Here is a 25,412-nt window from a genome sequence, read left to right as displayed (position 1 = left end):
TCGGACGACCAGACACTTGTCCTATTGCAATATCGTCTTCCACTATTTCAAACATTTCTGTTCTTGTTCAGTCAATGTACTGTATAGTACTGTATAAGCATCTAAGGCACCTCGCTCGAGCACTGTACAGTGTACAGTGTACAGTACTGGACTGGACTCTGCTTGTGCTTCTTACTCATACAGTACAGTACAGTACAGTACTGTACTGTACGGTACAGTGTACAGTAAAGCGCACATGGACATCGGACGACCAGACACTTGTCCTATTGCAATATCGTCTTCCACTATTTCAAACATTTCTGTTCTTGTTCAGTCAATGTATAGTACTGTATAAGCATCTATAAGGCACCTCGCTCGAGCACTGTACAGTGTACAGTGTACAGTACTGGACTGGACTCTGCTTGTGCTTCTTACTCATACTGTACTGTGTGTACTGTACAATGTACATTACAGTAAAGCGCAATGCACATGGACATCGGACGACCAGACACTTGTCCTATTGCAATATCGTCTTCCACTATTTCAAACATTGCTGTTCTTGTTCAGTCAATTTACAGTATAGTACTGTATAAGCATCTAAAAAGGCACCTCGCTCGAGCACTGTACAGTACAGTGTACAGTGTACAGTGTACAGTACTGGACTGGACTCTGCTTGTGCTTCTTACTCATAGTGTACAGTAAAGCGCAATGCACATGGACATCGGACGACCAGACACTTGTCCTATTGCAATATCGTCTTCCACTATTTCAAACATTGCTGTTCTTGTTCAGTCAATTTACAGTACTGTATAAGCATCTACAGTACAGTAATAAGGCACCTCGCTCGAGCACTGTACAGTGTACAGTGTACAGTACTGGACGGGACTCTGCTTGTGCTTCTTACTCATACTGTACAGTACAGTACACTGTACAGTACAGTACAGTACTGTATGTCATAATTCATGGTGCTAAAAATTTTACCAGCCATAGTATGCACATACAGTACCATAAACGGAAACGCCTGATTGCGTATACAGTACAGTAGAGTACTGTACAGTACAGTACTGTATACTGTAGCTATGAATTACAGTACAGTACTGTACTGTACATGCAGTCCACGATTAGTACTGTAGTACTGGTCTGATACCCCCAATCACTAAAAATCTTGTTTACATAGCAACGGTTGCTATAGTGATTGTTAACCATGAAACAGGCCAATGTGTTTCATTTCCAACAGTAGTAAAGACTGCAAGGTTTTCTATCGATGGCATAATAGTCAATGTTAAGATACCTGTATATACAGTACAGTACTGTACAGCAATACTGCTTTGACCATTGCTATATACGCTCATAGAAGTTAGAATCATTATCGCATATCAATAACATCCTTGAAAGTTACTGCACCCTTAATTTTTTGCTAATTTTGCTTGTTCAGTTGTAAACTGTGGTGAGTCGCGCAAAGATGGGAAAAGATTATTACAAGATATTGCAAATAACTCAAAATGTAAAAAGCCAAGATATCAAAAAAGCGTAAGTTCCTATTTGCATCCATTTATTGTACATACATGGATATACTATAATTTCAGATTGTTAGTCATGATAGCAGGAAAAAGTTGACCCATATTCTATTAGTAATAAGATACAATCATCCAAACTGAAAATTACGTGTTAAATAATGATATACTCAGTTATGCATCATATTCAATCAGAGTGTTTGGTAATTGAATCAGTTTATAAACTATCTTCTTACGAGCTGAAATGTTAAAAATTAGAATGTACAATAGGCGATGTCTAGTAAAGCATCAATATAGATAGCAAAGACATGATTTTTTAAATAGAAGCAGCATCATATGTAGCCTAATACTTGTTGCCATTTTATTTCTATTCGTATATAGGTATCGCAAGTTTGCATTAAAATATCATCCAGATAGAAATACAGCCATAGATGCTGTAGATAAATTTAAAGAGGTTTCTGAAGCTTACGATGTGTTAAGCAATGGTCAGTGAAAATATGATGCATTTATATTGGAATATTATATCGACCCCCAAAATACATTTAATATAGCACAATCGTGTAGACTGTAGACTGATAGTATAGAAAGTGAGCACTACTAATGGCCCTATTGTAGTCAAATCGAATAACAAAATATCAACCTCTACTTTACAGGGATAAGAAGAGCGATATATGATCAGTATGGAGAAGAAGGGCTCAAAGCTGGCGTTCCTATGTCTGAAGCAGAAGGTATTACTAACTTAGCAATTCTATCATCAAATGTCTTAGTCATAGATTTTCATTTATATGGGCATATTTTAGTGTATAAAAATCCTTTCGATTTATTATTGCATTATTAAGCCTTCATCTTCACTACATTAGGTCAAACATTTACTGAAGGTTATGTTTTCCACGGAGATGCTGAAAGAGTCTTTCGGGAATTTTTTGGTGGAAATAATCCTTATGCTGGTGCGATTTTTGAGCATCAAACATCAATTACTAGCAAATTAGAAATTTGTACTAAATGATTATAAAAAATATACGTACACTTACCTATAGATTATTTTCAACCTGAATCTGATGCGGATATGGGTTTCGGTGGAATTCGTGGAAGGGGACGAAAGAAGCAAGATTCTCCAGTAGAAAAAGAATTATTACTATCATTAGAAGAACTTTATACTGGTTGTATTAAGAAAATGAAAGTTTCTAGAAGGGTAAGAAAATCTGAAGAGTAAATCAGTCCTTATGGGAGTAATCACTATTGCTGTTATTGTTGATTATAACTTAAAATCGGCGTTATTACTATTAGGTTTTAAATGATGATGGCCATACTACTAGTATAAGAGAAAAAATCCTTACGATTCCTGTGAAAAAAGGTTGGAAACCTGGCACTCGTATTACTTTTCCACAAAAGGGAGACGAAGGTCCCAACAATATTGCTGGTGAGTTGCTCATAGAAATCATTTTTGTGTGTAGGCTAATTTTGCTCTGTAATTGCCTAACTGTTTCCCCGTTTTTTCTGTTAGCCGATATCGTATTTATTGTCAAAGATAGAGAACATGATAGATTCACTCGAAGTGAAGTTGATCTTTGCTACAAAGCGAAAATTTCTCTAGCAGACGTAAGCTTGTTCTAGTTGCTTCCGTAAACGAACGAATAAAAATTATATAATGTATTAATACTTCTTTACCTAATCATATAATAGGCTCTAGCAGGATGTTTAATCGAAATTCAGACTCTTGATAATCGCATTCTTAGCATTCCCATAAATGAAATTGTTAAGTAAGTTTCATTCATAATACGGAGTTAACCTTTACATGGCATCCATCGACTTTAAATAAATTGTCAAATATAAAATTAATTTGTTTCAATGTTATATTTTAGACCGGGATTTACTAAAACCGTTCCTGGTGAAGGTATGCCTATTTCTAATGAATCGAACAAGAAAGGAAATTTAATTATTGCCTTTGATATAATCTTTCCGAAGCATTTAACGCCAGAAAAGAAGAGTATGGCTCGGAAAGCCTTAAGTTAGGCTTATACTTGATGTATCACTACTTGAAAGTTTGATTTCAGAAAATTATACAAAAATTCCGGTTAAAACACGTCAATTTCTGAACATTTTTATCTTAACTTAAGATTATTGTATTAATCAATTTCGGCCATAAGTTTATACTAAATATTATAGTGAATTATAAATTTGAGAAAAACACTGTAATGATTCATAATTCCTAAATTGCTACCATATAAAAACAATATATAGTGCATCTACCGAAGGTGATTCTGAGCTCAGATGGTGTATGATACGTATCATTGATGACACACATAGCATGTAATCTGTAGCACCTCTATGTATAAGCTATCTGCAACGATTTTAAATATATGTGTAAATATTATTATTAACAATTAGAGAAATCCTTTCCATAAACAGTTATAAGTTTATTAAAAATTATCCGTTTTTTTAATCAACCTTTAGAAAGAATTAGATATTGGTTGTTATTTTAGATATCACACATTAATTAAACTCACTTATTGAAAGTCTTTAAGCAGGTTTCATACGTGAAGCCTTATAGTAGACTATTCATTGCGAATTTTTTAATTACTCTACAGTGAAAAATAAATATAATTAAAGTAAAGATTGCATCAACATCAGACAAGCATTCAAGTAAATGGATCTTGATTTCAGTATTGGTACTCATAGACTTAGATGCGATACCTAAACCAAGGACGTATGATATAAAATAGTTCAATATTTATGATTAAAAGTTAACGTTTGTGTAAAATCGAATAACAAGTTATACCGAAAACTTAGCAAAGAAACTTTCCTTACTTTAAAAGTATTAAAATACCGCATAGATGTTGGCCACATCATATTATTAAATGCAAGAGCGAGTAACAGAGTGGAATAAGCATGATTGGAAGCCTCTAGTGTATATACAGTAGGGTCTTTGTACCATTGGTGGAAAAGATTTCTAGAACTACAAATTTTTCAGTTAATAAAGTTTAGTTGTACATACCTGTATATACGTGCACAGAAAATGAGATTAATAGACATCAGTTTGATAATACATGTACTAATAATTAACTTCAACAAGGTCTAAATTACCTAGGTTGACTTGCTGCATATAAATCGATGTATAAAAGTTTTATTACAGGAAAGAGAAATAAATCTGCTGTAATAAATGCATTGAAAATGATGAGATTGAAAGGACACATGCCAAATTGCAGATGCTAATAAATCCATCTAATATTCAAATGTCAACTACCATTATGATCGAGGCGTGTTTCAGAAAAATTGTTATGTAATTGATTTCTGCAATTAGTGGCTATTTGAAGATCCGTATTAAAAAGCCAAATCTATATTAAATAAAAACAATAGCGAATTGCCTCATATTGCAAGTATAAATTATTGCAAAGCATTAAAATTAATTCTCCATAACAATAAATACACATATTGAACTACTGCACGCAAAAAGTTGTCAAGAACTTTAGTCTTACCATTAACTTAGTATCAGAACATCCATTACATTTGTTTATGATAAATCGAAAGTGGTTATTTTCTTTGCAAAGCTTGTATAACAACGTAGCGAAATAAGTTTGTACTCTCCTAATTTAGGACGGGTTATTAGAAAAAATATTAAGCCGGATATTACCATCCCGTACTTGTATAATCTTTCTAATACATGTGAAACATTGTTACAATGTTACAATTATAAATACATAAGTGAGAAACATTATGTATAGTAGTAAAAATTGAGAAAGACTACAACAAGGTGTGTGATGCTGTCGAATTGTTTGGTTGTAACTTAGTCGTATTATAAAAGCAGGTGAATACTAAACCATGGAAATACTTGCTTATACCATAGAAAATGGCTAGCTCTGAAATTTACAGAGGTAAATGCGAGTATTAGTAAATAGAAAGCTATAATATTAGGAACATCATCAAATTATCCTATTTTAACGCATTGTATATTTGAGTGCATGGACTAAGTAAAAACTATTTGACGATAAAAATCCGAAAGTATTCGACGTATCTTACTACTCTCCTCACCTTTCTACTACTAAAATGTCCTTGGATAATTTCAGAAATGTTTCATCTGCAATTAGAACATACAAATCTAAACATTTTTATGAAACCATTATTATGGATATGACACTTTTCAAGATGGTTAAACCCTCACTAATTTACTTGCAATAATAGTAACAACACTTAATATGATTTACAGTTGATATACAGTATATACCGAATAATCGGGTAATTCCTTGCCAACCAATCATTGTCAAGCATCTGCTACAAGAGAGCTAAAAATTGAAGGACTTCTATTAAAGGTAGCTTTATATAAAAGATAATAAAGTTAATCTTGGATTTATAATGCAATGACTGTAGACAATCGTTATTCTTGTCCTATTTTAGGTAGCAGTTATATTGTAATCTGGTGCTAGAGAATATACTTAACATCTATGACTAGTAGAGATGTAATCTAATCAATTGTAACATCTAAGCATTGAGTCATTGCCCATTAAAATCATGGACTTGATCATTTGCAATAACAGTTGATTTTATGATTTAATGTCGTGATTGTCTGTTTCATAAACTGTCATGTACTCTAATCATTTCTGCTCTATCTACACATGTTATATGTACAGCATATTAGATCAGGTCAGCCAATACATGTACGTCTGTGTATCTACGCGTATACACAAATATACAAAACTTTTGTTCAAAAGCTAATGGTTGCGCAAATACTATTATAATGCAATAATTCGCCACTGTTATTTCTACTACTGTTTTTGGTTTGTTACATGCAGTTACATTTCTAGATTTACGTACAACTTTGCTTTCATCATTCAGATGCTTAACGGCAGTAGGAGCTATATTGCATTCACTTAAATAAATGCTGGTTTCGTTTTTTAAACAAGTGTTGCGGTTATTGGTCACCAATTTGGCTGGAGTTGAAGTATCACTGGGATGGCAATACCACATTGCTGTCATCTCGCTCCAATTTTCTGATGGTAGAGGTAAGATTTTAGCGATGGGCCTACGAATCGCAAACATTCCGAGACTATCATTATAAATCAGCAAGTAGACAATTTCACAGTGTATGCAGCAGATACTGGACGTGTATAATGTGCAAGACTAATCAGAATTAGCCGTTCTCTCGTTGGTATAGCGATACGCGTACAGTATGCTAAGTAAAAAAGCTCCAAAGAATTTGACATTTAAAATCAGTTAACTTCGACTCTACAGTAGCTTACTTAAGGCTAATATTTCTTGTATGATTGAAAGTGCATTACGGCATATGACGAGTGAAATGTAACATAGACTAGTTATAAACTACTCAACATAGTGCACTGGTAACATTTTTTAGGCTTCTTCTTTTTATAACATCACCTATCATCAGGTATGATATTGTTCATACAGTTCTTGCAAAATAAACCACTGATCAAGGGCTCTTGATCATCGTAGCGATCTGGAATAGGATCTAGTAAAATTTGGTCATTACTTGAAATTTGATAAAGTTTATTAACTTTGAGTTTAATGTGGATTTCGCCATCTTTCCCAACATTAAGCTGGAGTAATTGATCGGGTTGATATTGAAATGACGTCAGTTGAGGGAATAAATTTTGAATATGATTGGAATATTTATTTTGTATGCAAATGCTCGCTTTATTAATTACAATCTTGAAACTACATTTAATATCTCTATTGGGGATTGAAGCTATTTTTAAAACTATATCTACTGTATTAATATTAGGTGTAATTGATAAAAAACGTATTATAAAATTAGGATCCATAAAATGAGATGGTCGGGTATCAAGCAACTGCATAGCGATTGTGTATTCTCAGCTGCAGTACCGGTACCGGTTATACCGGCTTGCAGCTGGGCTCAATCCTGGATATACTGTAGAACATCAGACGAGCAGGATATTCAACGGGTCCTGCTACTGGTTTGGAAGGCACTGATTGTAACTGAGTGTAATAGCTGTTTATCGATGAACTGTATGAGACTATGCCTGACTGACAAGGAAAATGATGTATCACTACTAGCAATTGGTGCGGAACGACTGCTGGATTCTAATAGACTTACTAAACTTCGGACTGAATAATAGCTTAAGCACGGAGAACGAAATGGTGGTATTGTTTTTTTGCCATAGAGGTAATGGAAAATGACTTCCATGATTTTGCTAAGGGTGCTGCTCTACGGCTTTACTGTCCATTGCATTGGTCTGGAATAGACCTGAGAAAGGTTCGGCTGTGCTAATCATCTCTGCAAGGATATTTACGTATACTGTGCTGTAGCTTTCCGTTTCAGTATCGACAAGGGACTCTAGTTTTTCATTTTTACACTCACTTTTTTGTGGAGTAGCCTCTGACTGGTAGGCATGCACTACCTGAAGAAGAAGACCTGGGCTGGACTGATCACTCTTGGACGGACAGACACTCTTGGCCTCATCTCGTTAAAACATTGCGCCAAACACCTGATTGTGACAGTGCTTTAGTATGGAGACGATCGATTTTAAATTGACAGATTTTTTTAAATTAAGTCATATCACATTCAATGTTAAAAGAAAAATATTTCTATAAGATCGTCGATGTTATTTAAATTAATGCCAGTGATTCAGACACGAAAGATCCATACTAACTAATACTTTTTCGATATTACGGTCACATTTGGTCCAAAAATCCGTCTGTCTGAGTGAGTGATGACGGACCAGTCCCAAGTCTGCCTGTAGTACAGTACTGTACTGTACTGTACACTGTACACTGTACAGTCTCTACCTCAAATGATGTCACCCCTGGCAGCATCCTTTCTTTCAGTTGGTAAGACAGTCCAAAAATCCGTCTGTCTGAGTGAGTGATGACTGACCAGTCCAAGTCTGCCTGTAGTAGTCCATGACTGCAGTGTACTGTACACTGTACAGGTCTCTACCTCAAATGATGTCACCCCGGGTAGCATTCTTTCTTTCTTTCAGTTGGTCAGACAGACTTTCCAATGATTCAGAAACATACTGTACTGTACAGTACAGTAAGTTAAGTCTACAGTACAGTATACTGTACAGTAGTACAGTACATAGTCGATGTCTACAGTACAAGCCATCGTGATATTACAGTCACATTTGGTCCAAAATCCGTCTGTCTGAGTAAGGGATGACTGACCAGTCCCAAGTCTGCCTGACTGCAGTGTACTGTACTCCCGAGTGTACTGTACACTGTACAGTCTCTACCGCAAATGATGTCACCCCGGGTAGCATTCTTTCTTTCAGTTGATCAGACAGACTTTCCAATGATTCAGAAACATACAGTAAGTTAAGTCTACAGTAGGTAAGACAGTCCAAAAATCCGTCTGTCTGAGTGAGTGATGACTGACCAGTCCAAGTCTGCCTGTAGTAGTCCATGACTGCAGTGTACTGTACACTGTACAGGTCTCTACCTCAAATGATGTCACCCCGGGTAGCATTCTTTCTTTCTTTCAGTTGGTCAGACAGACTTTCCAATGATTCAGAAACATACTGTACTGTACAGTACAGTAAGTTAAGTCTACAGTATAGTACAGTACAGTACTGTACTGTACTGTATGTTCTATTACAGTACAGTACATAGTCGATGTTTACAGTACAAGCCATCGTGATATTACAGTCACATTTGGTCCAAAATCCGTCTGTCTGAGTAAGGGATGACTGACCAGTCCCAAGTCTGCCTGACTGCAGTGTACTGTACTCCCGAGTGTACTGTACACTGTACAGTCTCTACCGCAAATGATGTCACCCTGGGTAGCATTCTTTCTTTCAGTTGGTCAGACAGACTTTCCAATGATTCAGAAACATACAGTAAGTTAAGTCTACAGTATAGTAGAGTACAGTACAGTATGTTCTATTACAGTACACAGTCGATGTCTACAGTACAAACCATCGTGAAGGGGTGACATCATTTAAGGTACAGACTGGCTACAGTTTGCTGGTTTCGCATCACACCATGCGCACTCCGCCCGACAACAGTGTTTACCTTAATACAGTATTTGTTTTGTTGCGTTGTTGCGAGGGGCGATAGCTGCTAGCAGAGTACTGTAGTCTACAGTACAATATACTATCGCACTATTTTACTGTATCATTCATCTACGAGCTAATATGCTGCAGTATAGCCTCTATTACCGCTGATGGACGGTACAGTAAATTATCACAGTACATTACACTGTGTAGTTAGAGAAGGTCCACCAGTACAGAGTCATACCCTACGCCAAAGTCAAATGTCATAGTGTGCACTGTACAGTATGTTCAGTACGGTGCACAGTTCCCTCCCCCCACTGTAACCATCAAAAGTACAGTACTGTACACTGTACTATAGATGCCCTTCACCATCGCTGGTCATACCTGTTATATTACGCTACTGTATGTACATCAAGCTCTTTAGGTTGCAATTCAAAAATTGACAAAATTCGCTGTTGAAATCCTCAAGAATAATTTTTTTAAAAGTATCTACTCACATATAATCATGGATGATTTTCAATCTGCTGAAGAGGTACTTTCAGTAAATTGACTGTTGTTACTTTGAACTACGATTGTTGATTGGTGATATTTAGAATTATTCTTAATATTACGAAAGTTTTACAAACTGTTGTCAAAGCGTCCTGTGGTGGACAGTCCTACTTCACATTACAAGTAGAACACTGTACTGCATTTGAATTTGAATTTACCTCCTGTCGGGAGTAGTTCACGATCATTGAATCAAAACTTACTTTTTTCTATTTTTTCAACCGTAATTGATCGATCTTGACTATTTCTAATTTTTTCAAATCTTAACGTAGACGTCTTTCGTCGTGGATGAAGTTAGTAATATCATCAAGGAGGTAAGATGAACGGTCATACTGTTGGAGTGTTATTTGCTAGTATAAATTCGTGTAATAAAGTGTCGAAATACGGTACCGTCTATAGGGAAACTTCCAATCTATATTGACTAGCTATAACTGACTGTCAGTAAAGACAGCCTGAATGTATCGTAAATGACTATGCATCATTTCTTAAGAAGACAATATAGATAATTTGTTCAGAGATGAGTTAAAGAATTCCTCTTTACAGTACGGTACTAACATACAAGCGTACTGTAAAAAGATTTCGTATTCTACACGTAAGTCTATGATATAACAACTTGACAATCATTCGTGGAAATGCTTTCAGAGTGTCGAAAATACTTTGGGTGGAAATGCTTATCAACACAGTAAAATAAACCAGTGGACCTCCACTATTGTTGAACAATGCTTAAATCAATTGACTAGGCTAGGAAAGCCTTTCAAATATATTGGTAAATATTACGCTTTGCAATTACAATCATGTTGTCAGGATCCTCTAGTCTACCAACTTAAACTTATTTGAACTATTTAATAGTGGTCTATAATAAATTTCTTTTCTTGCTTTTTTATAATCAATCCAGATAATGTTTAACACGTTAACGGTGATAATTTTTCTAATTTATAGTTACATGTGCCATTATGCAGAAGAATGGTGCTGGTCTTCACACAGCGAGTTCTTGCTTCTGGGATAATTCGACTGATGGCAGTTGTACCGTTAGATGGGAAAATAAAAGCATGTATTGTATTGTCAGTGTTTTTGGACTAGCTATTTAGGCGATAGTTTGCTTACTCTCAGACATGTACAGTATTTATAACTTCAGATATTTACTAAAATTACCTTTCGACTCTATACGACCAACCTGTAATATCGTTTAGTGCTTCAGTAAATACTACTCAATTATTTTGTTACATTCTTTCGTGTTTTAAAATACAATTTTAAAGATTCACGTACGTTATGAACCAATTAGATTTTAACATACTTCTTAGTAGTGAATTACATCATCTAATAACTAAACATACGCGTAATGTAGTAGGGTGGATACCAATCATAATAACCTGTAATGCACTGTTATACTTAATGATTGGATAAAATTGATTCAATAAAAATATTTTAAACGTGATTCTGTTTATATGTGCACAATGCAAAATGCATTTACCTATCTATACCCAACTGCCTAATGGCAATTTGTTGCTTTTACATGCATTTGTACAATCGCGCTTAATGTAGTAAATAATTTTTTAACTGATTTTTAAGAGTGATTCGAATACTTCCATTAACTATGCAAATTAAATTGAAGGACCTAGGACGAAAAATCTGTCGTAGTTGAAAGCACTCTGTAATCATTATTAATTGTCCTTTGCTGTCTTGTAATGATCGTCTTACAGATCTAATAGGTAGCGTCCATTACATTTCAGGCTTTAAAGGGGTATAGGTGCAGATTTGATATCAATCTATTAAAACACGTCAGACCGCAGAATTGAGCTTCGATAGCATAGTAAAATTGATGGTGAAGAACGATAACTTTTTATTATTTAAAAAGGTCGAAATAATAGGTACATTGATATCGACGTTATATAACAATAATTTGTGGTTGTCAGTCATTTACTGCAACTCTAATTTAACCAATCTCTAGGGTCGGTAATCGAGTAGTTTACATTTAGTATATTTTGAGATTATGTACGCCACAATTATAAGTTGATGTGGGTCTCTCATTAACACAGAATTACAATTTTGTTGCACACATTTCATGTAAATAAATAGAATATCGTTATTAAGTCGGGTTAATTTCGCAAATCTTTGCTCATGCCCTAAAAATCAATGATAATGCAAAATTTAGTAAATGCATCATCTAAATCGTTGACTAAAGTTACTTTTCATAAAAGGTAAATTTTAACAAACCTCGATAATACTAAGTTTAGTGGCATGCTGTCGATTCATATAGGAGGTTCCAGTTTTTACTGAGTCTTTGTGAATTAGATAATCTATTCTAATATCACGTAAAAATCCACCTGACAACTCGCACAAAAACGATTCCATCATCTTCTCAAGTCCCGTTGCGTAAGCTAAAGTTTTAACGAACTGCTTCCTATATTAAAAAATATCGTAAATTCTTTCAATAAAATTCACATGCCCTATTTTGTAGTTGAACTAATAACGAATTCTCTCTGTAAGCTTAGCGATTAAAATTCGATAATGCCGTGTGTGCCTAATGATGCACTTATAGTCAACTTCAACTAACTACGTCTAATTTGAGCTAAACTGTGCTAGTTAAGTGTAAAATATACTATAAAATTAATTAAAGAAAACTGTTAACCCTGGTCACTGTAATAACAAAACTCGTGATAGTTCATTTAATATTAATCTGTAATCAATACTAAATAGTTCCTTAAAAATTTTACCCTATCAAAAGATTAATTGTATCGGCACCGCTTCGTTTAGTCCATAAAGCAATCTTATCTTCTCTTCGTCGAGAAAGTACTGCGTTAATGGAAACAAAAGTATTATTATAAAGAAGAATGCGATACTAAATAATGAGTACATAAAACGTACCCGCACCACAAATTTCATCATTGTATTCAAAGTGTCCACCAACAAGGGCCATTAACTATTAAATTTGGCAATCAAAGTTTAACATTCCAATAATTAATTTATACATTTGCAATTGGACTGTTTAAAGCTTATTAATAAGTACCAATTCATTCCATAGATTGTTTACTAGGTCCGGATGTGATTGTCCAATAGTCATTACCCATTTTCCTCCCTAAAATAGCAGGAAGAGCAACATTGAGATATATCTTCAAATACAAATATTACGAAGGTAAACTCACATCCTGATTAGCTTTATCTTCCCACATTGGCTTTATACCTTTCTGTATAAATATACGAAAATCTTATTGAATAAAAGCTGCATCGCAAAAATAGCAATACTCGTGTAAGTCAAGCAGCGAAATAAAAAATTTACAGACTTTAAAAAAGTGATAGTTCGATCGTTCTGAGAGTATACTTGGAGGTTTCAAATGATGTATGGTACCCCAAAAGTTTTCAACCTGAAGATTATATTTGATTAAATGGTATTAGATTGCAATGCATAGCACTGTATGGACTAGAGATGACTACCGAAAGGAAACTCTAGCATAAAAGATGATTATCATGCAAATAAAATTTTTACCGTAGTAATAACATTTATAATGTTTAACGAATCTTGATAAGATGTGGAATCTTGTTTGACAGGCTTAACATTGCCTCTTGAGGGGCAATCGTACCAGAAGCACCAGTTACAATAAAGCTGATGTGTTTCTGGATTTCGAATTTTCTTGTTAATATTCTTCTTAATTTTCTTAACTGAGTCTTGGATGCATTCGTTTAGGTCCTGTTTGTTGTTATCTAAGTTCATATTTTCCTTTTCAGATTTGTCACAATCACGCTCTGTACTGACACCAACGTGTTCTATATTTTGATCTTTATTAGTAACTATCTTGTCAGCATCAGCAAGATATACCCTAGATGCGGCGTGATTTTTAACGTCCTCCAATGATTCACACCCACACATTATCTGAGGTGCTACATTTTTATCATTAAATGTGTGTTCTGCATCTTTCAGTTGAACAGAAACGGCATCCAGTAAATCGTCTGCATTCGATGGGGTTACGTGCATTTTATAGTTGATATTTGAACTTTTATGTATAGTTTCAACAGGTACTTTATCATTATCTTTATGATTACCATCGTAAAACTGATCAGAATTTATGCATTCCACATCAGTATGGCTGACAATTTTATCACGATCCCCCAAAGAGACTGCCTTCATCGTTACAGCTTGTGAAGTCGCATCATTAATAAATAGGCGTTCTGCGTTAGTACTACTATCACATTGCTCTGATTTGGAGCTGGTTTGATCATATGTTGGACTGCATCTAAAAATACAAGAAAAATCCACACATATTCTTTAAAACTGTTACAGTTACTTAGGCTTGTAATTATAATCGAAAATACGCAGGTCTAACAAAATTACCTCTCAACAATTCCACTATCTGGCGATGTGGTCCTTTGTTGTTCGTTTGTATTTTTTTTCAGTTGGTGATTTGATTGAATACCATCTTTTCCTGTGCTCGATTGCATGCGATTCTACAAGTTACAATATCAGAATGTAATAAGTTCATGAAGTGAGTAATTAGTCTTACAAGTCACAAACATGACACAAGCTAAAAAGTTGTATAGTAATTGACTAATAAAATATCCTCGAATAATGTACTGTACTTGATTTCTATGTACATGTTATATGATCGCAGTAAACCAATTTGCCATATAAAAATTAAATCGTACAAACCACTTTGAGATATTGATCCTTGTATTTTTGATTACTTCTCTTATCTGCACTTTGCTTTCTATAATATATTTAAGTTGAAATTCAGTTTTTTGCTATGCTTTTGCTTCATCTCAATCACAGGTATATTGCAAGATGACTGACTAAAATTGTTAATTCCATACATATCACAGTTATGCGCCAAAAAAATCAGACTTGCCTCGGTCCTCTTTCACGATGGCCATCAGTAGGATGTCTGCGTCTCATATTTCCATTATTTCTAAACGAGGGATTGCTTTGACTGTTAAATCTTATTTAATTAATAGTATGATTATGCGTTAGAGATTCGAAATAATCAAATACATTGGTAATTGAAAGATAATTTAGAGAATGTGTCATTACCCACTGGAAAAGGAATATAGTATATGTCTATATGATGAAACAATACAACATATGAAATTAACTCGGTTTATAGCTCTTTTGTAATTGCTTCTTGTACTAGCCGTGAGCAGTAGACAATGTTTAACAAATTTTAAATAGTAATCTCTTGGAAAAGGAATTTTGGTACTGACGCATACAGTAAGCAGTTGACCTTACGTAAGGACAAGCTAGCAAAGTATTTGGCGCTTTACGATATACTGTGTTATGTATGTATAACACCATCACACTATTTCGCTATTTTAGTTTCATATTTATTAGAAATTAATTGATATTCTACTAAAATATTTCTTCATTCAAAGCTTCACTTGTTCCGTAGAACGTAAAATCTCGATCTGATTTGTTACTACATTCTGAGATACTTTAAGAAAACGGCACTAAGCTCCTCGTAATAAACTGGCGTATTTCAGCTAAAATTCTTTATCAATGTCTCAATGATAGTGAATCAAGTGCAAAATTGGTTGTAACATTATTAATGTGACTGAAATATGCTACTGTATAACATTCCATGTAATAAATCTTAGTTCGGCTCGAACATCGATACTTTATTTTTTCCCTTTACCTTATAAAACGTGGAGCATTATTAAAATATTGTGCTTGCTCTGATGGATAATTCGGATAACCATGATCTTGACGAATTTGCAAATTACCATGATTTGTTGTATGTCGGCCGGCGCGAATACCATGATCATCGTAAGATTGGAACCGTATTATTTCAGTATAACCGGGATGACGCATTGCAGGCGGTTGAAGATGTTGATGAGGTGACTGGTAATAAAATGGCATTCTTTGATCGCCTTCCGTTGACGACAACATGATGACCAAGGCGTTATAAAATTATTATTGAGTTTATTCTGCAAGAGTAAATAAATATATAGTTACTACTAATTTTGCACTGTATCAGTCAGTAACTTATTGGCGCGTTGTGATGTTGTGCCACTGCAGAATATAACACTTTTATTATGACACAATACTATGGATTGTACACTGCTCATTTTTTTTCACTTCAGTGCTTATCTGAGCACTTTAGTAATCAACCACTATCCATCATCCATAAACGTAGTCGAGTATTTCTTAAATGGTGCACCAATTTAACCATGTTTACTTGCCTATCTCCTAATTCAATCCAATTCACTACTACGTATCCACATTACGTTTAAAATGAACTTGTAGTTGAAGCGCTTGATGATTTACTAAATGTATGGACAACTACAGTGGAAGGAAAGGCCTTCTTCTAGTTGTCCATGACTTGATGTTACTTACTGATGAAGTGTGTAGGTATCAGTATCGTCAGGCAAGCTTGAAGTCTACTCGTTAACATATCGCCAAATAATGACGTCATTTCTCCATCAAAATACCGTATTAGCATAGCAATTTGTGACAGCCAATGCTGTCATGTAATAAACTATCTTCTACTATTTATAAAAATGATACAGACTATATCTCAAAGCTGAATACAGAAATTAACGCAGGCAGTTATAACAAATCAACAATAATACAGTATATCGCTGCATTGCACCATCGCATAAACTGCATATAAAAGCGTTTACAGTAAAGTACTGTACAGTATAATATTGATTGATATCGTTCACAACAAACACCCTACAGGCATGATATCCGTGATACTGTATACTGTACAGTGAATACAGTACCGTACTGTGCCAATAACTACAGTACATCATACTGTATATACAGTAAGTCCTGTACAGTACAGCACAGTATCAACAGCCGCACACGTACAGTACAGTACAGTAAATTATTTACAGTCATAATAATATTTATTTACCCTCAACTGACGTGATGGTGCAATCAAGAAAATGGAATATGGTTCAGCCTTGTGAAGCTAGTGCACCAATGTAATGAACAGAATACTGTATGTAACAACAACAATAATAATTTATAATTACCGTACAGTAGAATAAAATGAAAATTGTTTATCGATTGACGTTATGTAACCGAATGAGATCGAGGAAGTGAATGTGCGTACTAGTACAGTAGACTAATTCGAAAGTGTTGTCTGTATCGATGGTGACGATGACTTGGGGACATTCAAATGGAAAGTAGTGTGTACTGTACGTTAAACAAAAGCTGTATATTGCGAATTTTGTGGATCATAGCAATAGATTAATTAATTATCATTATTCGTTCATTATTTCTCGACTACAGTAGTTCTAAGTTGTTGTTAGTACGAACATTATCAACTATTGTACTATAAATTTGGACAACCAACAACAATCCTACGTACAAGTATTTCTGTAATGATAGTATCTTTATTAACCGTGAAGTACAGGACAGTATGGTAAAATGATCACTTTAGATTTATACGACAATTCTAATTATTAGCAACGACAGTATATCGTACATTAATATCGTAGGACGATGATTGCTAGCTGGATGCCCTTTACTCTAAAGTGATTTTATGACACAGTAAGTCGTGTCTATTAGAGACGAAAGCTTTCAAAACAAAAGACGTTGACATTTTTAATAAACTACAACACTGACAACCAAGTGAAACTGAAAAGGCAAGACCATGACTCAATTACGATAGTCATACTAGTATTCTGTAGTATACAGAAAAAAAGAGTATGATCTTGTGACATGGATGATTTGGAAATATGGTGAACTCTCTAAAAACTCCAATATATCGTATTTTAATTCAAAAAAGTCGACTTACGTTAATCTTGTGTGAATGGATATAAATTTCCAAGTCGCCTTCCGAAAAAGGCCTTTATCACAGTCGTATTGGCGATACTGGATACAGGCAGTTAGATTGCAGGCTTTTACAGTACTGTACGGTACAGTATCACTGTTGTTGCTACAGTACACTGTACTGTACTGCGCTGAGTGTACTGTACTGTACCGTACAATGTACACTTGTATAGTGCATTACGACAATCATCACAACAAAATTGTTTATTATTATTATTATTTATAGTTATACTTGTCTTTTGACTCTTTCGTACAAGCGGTACAACACAGTACTGTCGCGAAATTTTGAAAGTGAAAACGACAGACAGTACAGTACAGTTGATGTGCAGACTACTGTACAGTACAGTACTCTTGTAGCTTTCTGTCAATAAAAACGCTTTGATGAACTGCATCTCTGGTGCGTAAAGTACTGGAAGTCATCAATAATACATGAACTTGAAAAAATTGTGATATCACATTACTCTACTAAGAAATCGACATTGAATAGAACTAGGGACTACTCAGCAACAAATTTTTGTTCCTTTTTCTGTGCTTAAAAACGAGAGAGAGAAATGGTATTCCCTAGTAGGAAATAATGAGTCCCTGATGGGAAGAGAGAATGTATGAAATTAATTTTCAACTGTAGCAGTCTCAGACACAACTTGAACTTGATGTGTTCTTATTTTATTATACTGTACTGTACTGTACAGTATTTATTTTTAGCACCCTACAGTACAGTACTGTACGATCGTGTGTAAAAACTTTGAATACGGTACAGTATGCTAACTTCAAATTACAGTACAGGTTCTCAAAGTACAGTACTGTACACTACAGTACAGTGTACACTACTATACAGTACTGTACTGTACTGTACAGTACATTTACAAACCCAATTGTCACCCCCTGAAAGTATGTACTGTACGTACTGTACTGTACAGTACAGTACTGTAGCGAGTTTGGTTTGTACTGTACAGTACTGTACTGTACAGTACTATGTACTGTCATGGCGTATCCAAATGATAGTACTGTACAAAGAAGCTGTACTGTAATTTGCAGTCAAAGCTTTTGCCACACGACCTTGCAATACTGTACTGTACTGTACTGTACAGTGTACAGTACAGTAGCGTAAATCGAGCGATCTCCCAGTACGGTATGGTACTGTAAATCAGCGATCGCCTACAGTACCGTACTGTACTCATAATGTACTGTATTGTAAATGGGTCAGAATCAATCTTTGGTGGTACTGCACATGCCCAGTAACGACTGTTGCAAGTTGAAAAGTTCAAGCGGGATTTTCAAAAAATTCGCTACACTGTACAGACAGTGTAGCGTACAGTCAATGAAAATTGAGCAACGCGTTCACTTGATACACCAACAGTAGCGAGTATGAAAATGGATTGACAGCGAAAGTAGGCACCCAATGAAAATGACCATTCGGCTGTCATTTCTTTTAAAACTCTGTAGCATCAACGCGTTTAATTAGCATTTCCTAGGCAGTTTTCATTAACTTTAGTATGCAAACAACAATGTCCTGGACATGGCATTTCACTAATTTGAAAGTAAAGTAACTGAGAAAAATCACTCTCAACTTTACTGACTTGAAAGCGCAATCTCAAATTTCTACTCAAAGTCTAAGCCAGTGGAGCCATACTACTTGCCTAGTATTGCATACTAATAGCGTACTGTACACAACCAGTATCCAGCGTAGTGTCGCCAACCAGCGATGTCCTGCCTAAGTTACGTATTGTGGGACCATTCGGCAGTATATTAGACGGTTAGACTTGAAAATTAACGATACACGAGCAGCCCAATAGCCCATCTCTTGCAAAATATCTTGACTAAAAATCAACTTGAAGCAGCAATAATTCTTGGCAATCCTGAGAAAAGTACATCAGATATCCTATAGACTAGCGTAAGAGTATCATTGTATCAGAGAGTACCTTTCAAATTGTAAAAGTACCTAGACTGTACTGGATGATTTATTACTGTGGATAACCACCATTGAACATGACTGCCGCCAATGGCAATGATATTTAAGAATTAATTTTCTCATTCAACCTTAAACGAGTCATCATCGTCATTGAACAAATTTTCAACTACAGTATTGCCTAGCTAAAAGCTTACCTAGTTTGCTTTCTGGATTATCATTGTAGATTACATTCATTTTCGCTAGTACTTTTAAATTAACAGTTCCAATTGGTAAAGTGTTTTATGACTGTTTGCAGACAGCCATTCGACGACATACCGTAGAATCACTACAAATTAAAATCAATGAACGATTGATCGGCGGTGTTGAGCTGCTGGGCTATCTTCTGCATCATTAATAATGACGAGTACAATTGGTCAATTAAATACGCAAACACACATTATCCATCAAGTGAAAGGATCCGGTGGCGATCCTCGAAGCTGGTTGGAGGTTATTGAACGTGAAGTATGTGCTGATGGCAAGGAAAATCATGATGAAAAGACCTATCAGTTATATGAACTTGCTTGCGAAAATTTAGATCCCTTCCAATACAGAAATGATGAAAATTTTGCCAAGTTGTTGATTCGTAAGGCCAAATATGAAGAGTAAGTAATACGGACCAATACTATTTGCATTCGTTTTATAGAGGTACGCGATAAACAGTGACCAGTCGTGTATCTTGCTGACTACTTTTATACTTTATTATTGGCAGTCATTTTGCGATATTTGTGACAGCGCATTGATCTTCTTTGAAAGATCCACTGCTATTGATTGAATATACAGTACTGTACCATATTTATATTTTATGATGATAAGTAATAGCTTCAATAGCTGCTATGCCATACAGTACTATTCGCAAAAATCAAATCGTTGCCACAACCAGCAGTACGACAATTTCAACCGTAGGCTACCAGTGGCAGACTGAGCTTTTAGAAAGAGGATGTTGAGGCGACATTGAACTAGGCAGTACACCTCAACAACAAGCTACGCCAGTTTTTAGAAAGATGGTCTTGAGACGATATTGTACCGTACGATGCAGCACATCGTTAGCTATTATTTTACAATCAAGTATAATTTAGTGCTTATTTTTTACAAGAAAATATTGTAATAGGCACTATTACTACAGATTGCATGCTGTGTTAAGTGCGAGTATAGTAGTCAGTAATACTACCCGTCCCTAGGTTATTCGAGTGACCGTAATTGGAATGAATCCGTTTTACAGTGTACAAATGAAATTATTAAGTCTTTGAGACTGTTGCGTGTTAAAATCTTGCCCTATATCTTTTGCCAAGCATCTGTTTCATATTGGTATGCAACTTAGTCTACATTCTAAGTAAAGTTATACGATAGATGTATGCATGCATTATAGTATATACGTGTACAACCATAATTTATCGATAACTTAGATTAGAAGATATTAATAATTCTTACTTTTATGCATTACTTCACTATATGGATTTTCAGATGATATTAAATAAATTGGATATTGTCTTTCTCTTTATCTCTGCAGACTTCGTTTCCCAAAAGAAGCTGAAAATACATACAAATTTGCCAGAGATCACTTAACGACGTTCGCTGCAGTTCATATTGCTTTCGCTCAATTTCAGTTACATCAAGGTTAGAGTGAGATAACTACTGTACATTGTGAAGTATTCGTTTTCTTATCTCATAATAACGCTTACTTATCGTCAGAGTAACTGATACACGTAATTTCTAAATCGTGTACTAATTCGCTGTATTAAGCTGGAAAGTGGTACAAAGTACATTTCCTAAACCCATTTTTGCTAGTTTACGATAGTTTGAACAAATCTTGATTAATATTCTGTATCAATCCAGGAAATAAAGAAAAATGTAAAAAAATTCTTCAAAGAGCCAAAGACAGGGTACTAGATAAAACGTTACTATTAGCAGCTTACTCAAACTTTATCGATGGAAAAAAGGTTCTTTTGAAGGATTCAGAAACTGTGGAAAAAAACGACAAATTACAGAAGTAAGGATGAAATAATATAAATCAAAAGTTACAACATATTTAATTAAAGACAGCGGTTAGCCGCCTGTATAATTTAATGCTTACAATATACCAAACGCGATCGATTATCATATTTTCCTACTTTGATCACTTTCAGAACGATTCCTACAGCTTCTAGTGGTGATTTGTCTAAGCAAGCTGCAGCCACAAATATTGAAATGGACGGGAGTGATGGAAATCCCTCGGATAGTTCTGGTAATAGTAAGACTGGTTCCGTTTTTTTATCAAATTCTCAACGTCTATTCTCAAGCAATCAAGTAAACGTTCCTATCAACAATAGTGCAGTCAAATTAAATAATCCTTCGAAGGTTCGATTAACTTCAACTGCACTTTTTGGTACTCCAGTTGCGAGTAATCGTAGAGGCCAAGATACTGCAACACTTGGTGAAGCAAATCTGAGCAGTACTAAGTTATTTGCAAATACCCCTTCCGAAACACGCGGTACAGTTAGGGACTTACCGAAGCTTTCCGCTGTTCTTGGTTTTAAAAGACCTTCTGTAGATAATAGTTGCAACATCGATGACATGAATAATGCAGATACACTCGAAAATATGCCACTACATTCTTCTAGTCAAATATTATCGAATGATAAGATCACTTCTCAAAACAATAATAATAATAATCATGCTGTCCATCAAATGAAAAAATTGTTGAAAATAAATAATAATAATGACCTAGAAGATATTAAGGAACACGCTTATGAAGAGCAAGCTCCTGACCTAAATAATGATATTAACGTTCGTTCACTTACAAAATCTGTATCTGCCCCCAATGTTAATGCTCGTCGGCTATTAAATGATAAATGTGGTAATCCTCCCGCCTTGGATCCAAAAATAACCAAACAAAGTAATTCTGGTGGTAGCGCTAGGATGGATCAACACAATAATTTTACCGATCATCCTAAGGCTTCAACTGCTGCACAGATTTCAAAAGAAGCTGGTCACAATACAGATCATAGGAAGAAGTCGAGTTCTCATTTGAATCGCCATCTAACCACGATTACAGTGAATGATAAGGATTATATGGTAATAAAAGCTATTGGTAGAGGAGGAACGAGCAAGGTTAGTATAAGTTGTCTTTTAGAATTGTATAGGATCACACCTTCTGTAATTGTATTAATAAACCAACAAAAATATATAAATGTATAACTAGGTATATTCAGCCATTACTCCTTCCGGAAAAATTTGTGCCATCAAAGTAGTAGATCTTACTGGAGCTGATGAACTGATTAGGACTTCGTATTTTAAAGAAATTACGCTGCTAGAAAATCTAAGAGGATGTGAGACAATAGTACAACTTTACGATTGGTATGAATACTACTTTAAAATAAGCCACGTTATACTTTGTAATCTATGGATTTCCTTATAGATCATCATTTATTAAGTACTAGTCGTATCTATTCAATAGGGAAGTACAAGACCTACGCGATGAACTTATCGTTGTCATGGAACATGGATCAACCGATCTAGCCGTATTCTTAAAAAAAGAAGATCCTAGAAAAATGGCTGACTGGCATCGGATCAGTTTTTGGAAGCAAATGCTTCTTGCTGTTGATCTCATTCATAAAAAAGGCATCATACATTGCGATCTGAAACCAGCAAACTTTATTATTGTCGAAGGCAAACTGAAGCTCATTGATTTCAATATAGCAGATGCTATTCAGGTAATAATTTTAAATTTTCATTGATTAAAATATCTTTAAGTTATATATTTTTGCAGTTAGCTGAGATGAATTATAAAATCATATCATTTTTATATAGGAAGATGAAACGAGCATAAAAAGAGAAATGACTGTTGGGTCATTTAACTACATGGCACCTGAAGCTATTGTTGATACTCGGCAAAAAGGTTTTCGGTACAAAGGCAAACCCTCAGCTAAGGTATGGTTTACTTCGCAAGCAAACTTCGAAATTTTATTATCCTTAGACTAACGCTACTGTTTCTATATTGCACAGATTGGTAGAAAAGCAGACGTCTGGTCACTTGGTTGTATTTTATACTATATGGTGTATGGTAGAACTCCGTTTCAGTCTATAATGGACAATGTGGAAAAACTATGTAAAATTATCGATCCACATTACAATATAGACTTTCCTGATGTGGCTAATACAGTATGGGTTGATGTTATAAAAGTAAGCAAAACATATCTTTCCCTTTGTACTCTTACAATCAGTTCTATCACGTACTTGTAAGTGTCATGGTTAATAATGCAATATACCCTGATCGAACTGCATGTGCATGTTTTAGAAATGCCTGCAACGTGATCCTAACGAAAGAGCTTCGATTGAAGAATTACTAAATCTAGATTTATATAAAGGTGATCAGCGCGCTTAATTTTACAATTACATAGTCAGTAATAAGAAAACAAATACTAAAGAGTAACTGTTTTTGATAATCTTTGTTGTCTTATAGTTCTTTAATACCAAATCGAATTAAAATGATAGCAAGATTTCCTACGATGCGACATTTTTACTAATACTGGTTGAAATTCCATTAACAAGATTTTGTTGAATCTACTATAAAAACTTTTTTGGATAATGTAAAAATTTTTACCGTTTTTATATAAGAAGTTGCTATTGTTGTGTTTGCTTTAACTACGATCTGTCATAAATAACTTCGGTGCTTTATTACTTTTAAACTCCCTTATTTGCATACTTAATTATTAACCAGAATCTTATTTGATCCATTAATGAAGAATGTTGGATTATCGTGGTCAAAGCGATAGTCAGAACTACGTATAGGATAAATCTCCGAGGACTAGCTTAAATATGAATCTGTGACGATGTATGCTATCTTTCTGAGATCAGTGACGGATTAGATAGTAATTGCATTGAATTATAAATTAATTATGATTTCTCACATATCGTTGACATAGCTCATAATATAATGCAATACTATTCTACTAATTTGTCGACCGCTTTTATGATAATATATATAATTCGTGAATAACTAATATATAAACTTGATCTCTTGGGAAAGATGATATGTACATAGTTGTATTAAATCCAAAATATGTATCGTTATGATACTTAGCTTACTTTGTTAGAGCTGTTCATCATTTCACATATACTGTAGTAAAAATTGCTTTCGTAAAATTCTCAAATACTAGCTGTTACTATAGTACCGTTACTGATTTATTCTAAACCATGTTAAGATTGTACAATATTATATACATTAAGGTGTCAATTTTTAGCCATAATTATAACACAACTCTGCTTTGTCACTAATGAGCAAGTCTTTCGTGTCTATCACTGCGTGTATGCATATCGCATACCTATTTATCAACGTTTGTATTACACTTTCTAGCATATATATACACAATAAAATATTCGTCTTAGAGATGTACTACATATGATTGTTGTCATTCCGTTCAACTTTACTAGGTTTTCACTATATTAAGGTTTTTCAATAAACGTTAAGAAAAGTAGGTCATTAGATAACGTCGTTTGCAATAGCTGCCAAACCATTATTTAGCAATTTTTCTATTTAGGCGATTACTGCAATACGCGTATATCAACCAATGGTCACTATTCAGTTGTCTGTTTCTATTTCAAAACAGCATGACTAAAATTTCTTGCCTAAACGTATCTGAATGCTGCTAAGAATAAGACCGTAACAGCATTAGGCTATTAAATAAATTTTACACTATTTGTAACAGTAGCCGTGAATT

At 34.6% G+C, this 25,412-nt stretch overlaps 4 protein-coding genes across 4 annotated transcripts; 3 read left to right on the top strand and 1 right to left on the bottom strand.

Moving 5' to 3' along the window:
• Window positions 1-1,441: 1,441 nt before the first annotated feature.
• Window positions 1,442-3,506, top strand: TRIADDRAFT_25148 (uncharacterized protein; the record flags this gene model as incomplete). The annotated part of the gene is made up of 9 exons (XM_002112867.1): window positions 1,442-1,509; window positions 1,875-1,978; window positions 2,147-2,221; window positions 2,354-2,440; window positions 2,531-2,685; window positions 2,781-2,913; window positions 2,998-3,092; window positions 3,177-3,253; window positions 3,356-3,506. The coding sequence occupies 9 exons, from the start codon at window positions 1,442-1,444 to the stop codon at window positions 3,504-3,506; spliced, it is 945 nt and encodes a 314-aa protein (XP_002112903.1).
• A 6,456-nt stretch (window positions 3,507-9,962) lies between these two features.
• Window positions 9,963-11,434, top strand: TRIADDRAFT_36024 (uncharacterized protein; the record flags this gene model as incomplete). The annotated part of the gene is made up of 4 exons (XM_002112866.1): window positions 9,963-9,989; window positions 10,276-10,317; window positions 10,646-10,769; window positions 10,943-11,434. 4 exons carry the CDS (start codon window positions 9,963-9,965, stop codon window positions 11,089-11,091), a joined length of 342 nt encoding a protein of 113 aa, XP_002112902.1. The 3' UTR covers window positions 11,092-11,434.
• A 665-nt stretch (window positions 11,435-12,099) lies between these two features.
• On the bottom strand, window positions 12,100-15,875 carry TRIADDRAFT_56506 (uncharacterized protein; the record flags this gene model as incomplete). The annotated part of the gene is made up of 10 exons (XM_002112427.1): window positions 12,100-12,126; window positions 12,218-12,404; window positions 12,718-12,796; window positions 12,869-12,923; window positions 13,011-13,079; window positions 13,147-13,188; window positions 13,488-14,232; window positions 14,331-14,443; window positions 14,646-14,703; window positions 15,622-15,875. The coding sequence occupies 10 exons, from the start codon at window positions 15,873-15,875 to the stop codon at window positions 12,100-12,102; spliced, it is 1,629 nt and encodes a 542-aa protein (XP_002112463.1).
• A 6,736-nt stretch (window positions 15,876-22,611) lies between these two features.
• On the top strand, window positions 22,612-24,076 carry TRIADDRAFT_25361 (uncharacterized protein; the record flags this gene model as incomplete). Its single annotated transcript, XM_002112865.1, has 6 exons — window positions 22,612-22,803; window positions 22,895-23,049; window positions 23,150-23,405; window positions 23,503-23,622; window positions 23,698-23,874; window positions 23,990-24,076. 6 exons carry the CDS (start codon window positions 22,612-22,614, stop codon window positions 24,074-24,076), a joined length of 987 nt encoding a protein of 328 aa, XP_002112901.1.
• Between the last annotated feature and the right edge of the window lie 1,336 nt (window positions 24,077-25,412).

This window comes from Trichoplax adhaerens, genomic scaffold (genome assembly GCF_000150275.1).
Source record: "Trichoplax adhaerens TRIADscaffold_5 genomic scaffold, whole genome shotgun sequence".
NCBI classification, from domain to species: domain Eukaryota; kingdom Metazoa; phylum Placozoa; class Uniplacotomia; order Trichoplacea; family Trichoplacidae; genus Trichoplax; species Trichoplax adhaerens.
Note: the sequence above shows the minus strand (reverse complement) of the source record. Positions and strands in the feature narration are given on the sequence as shown.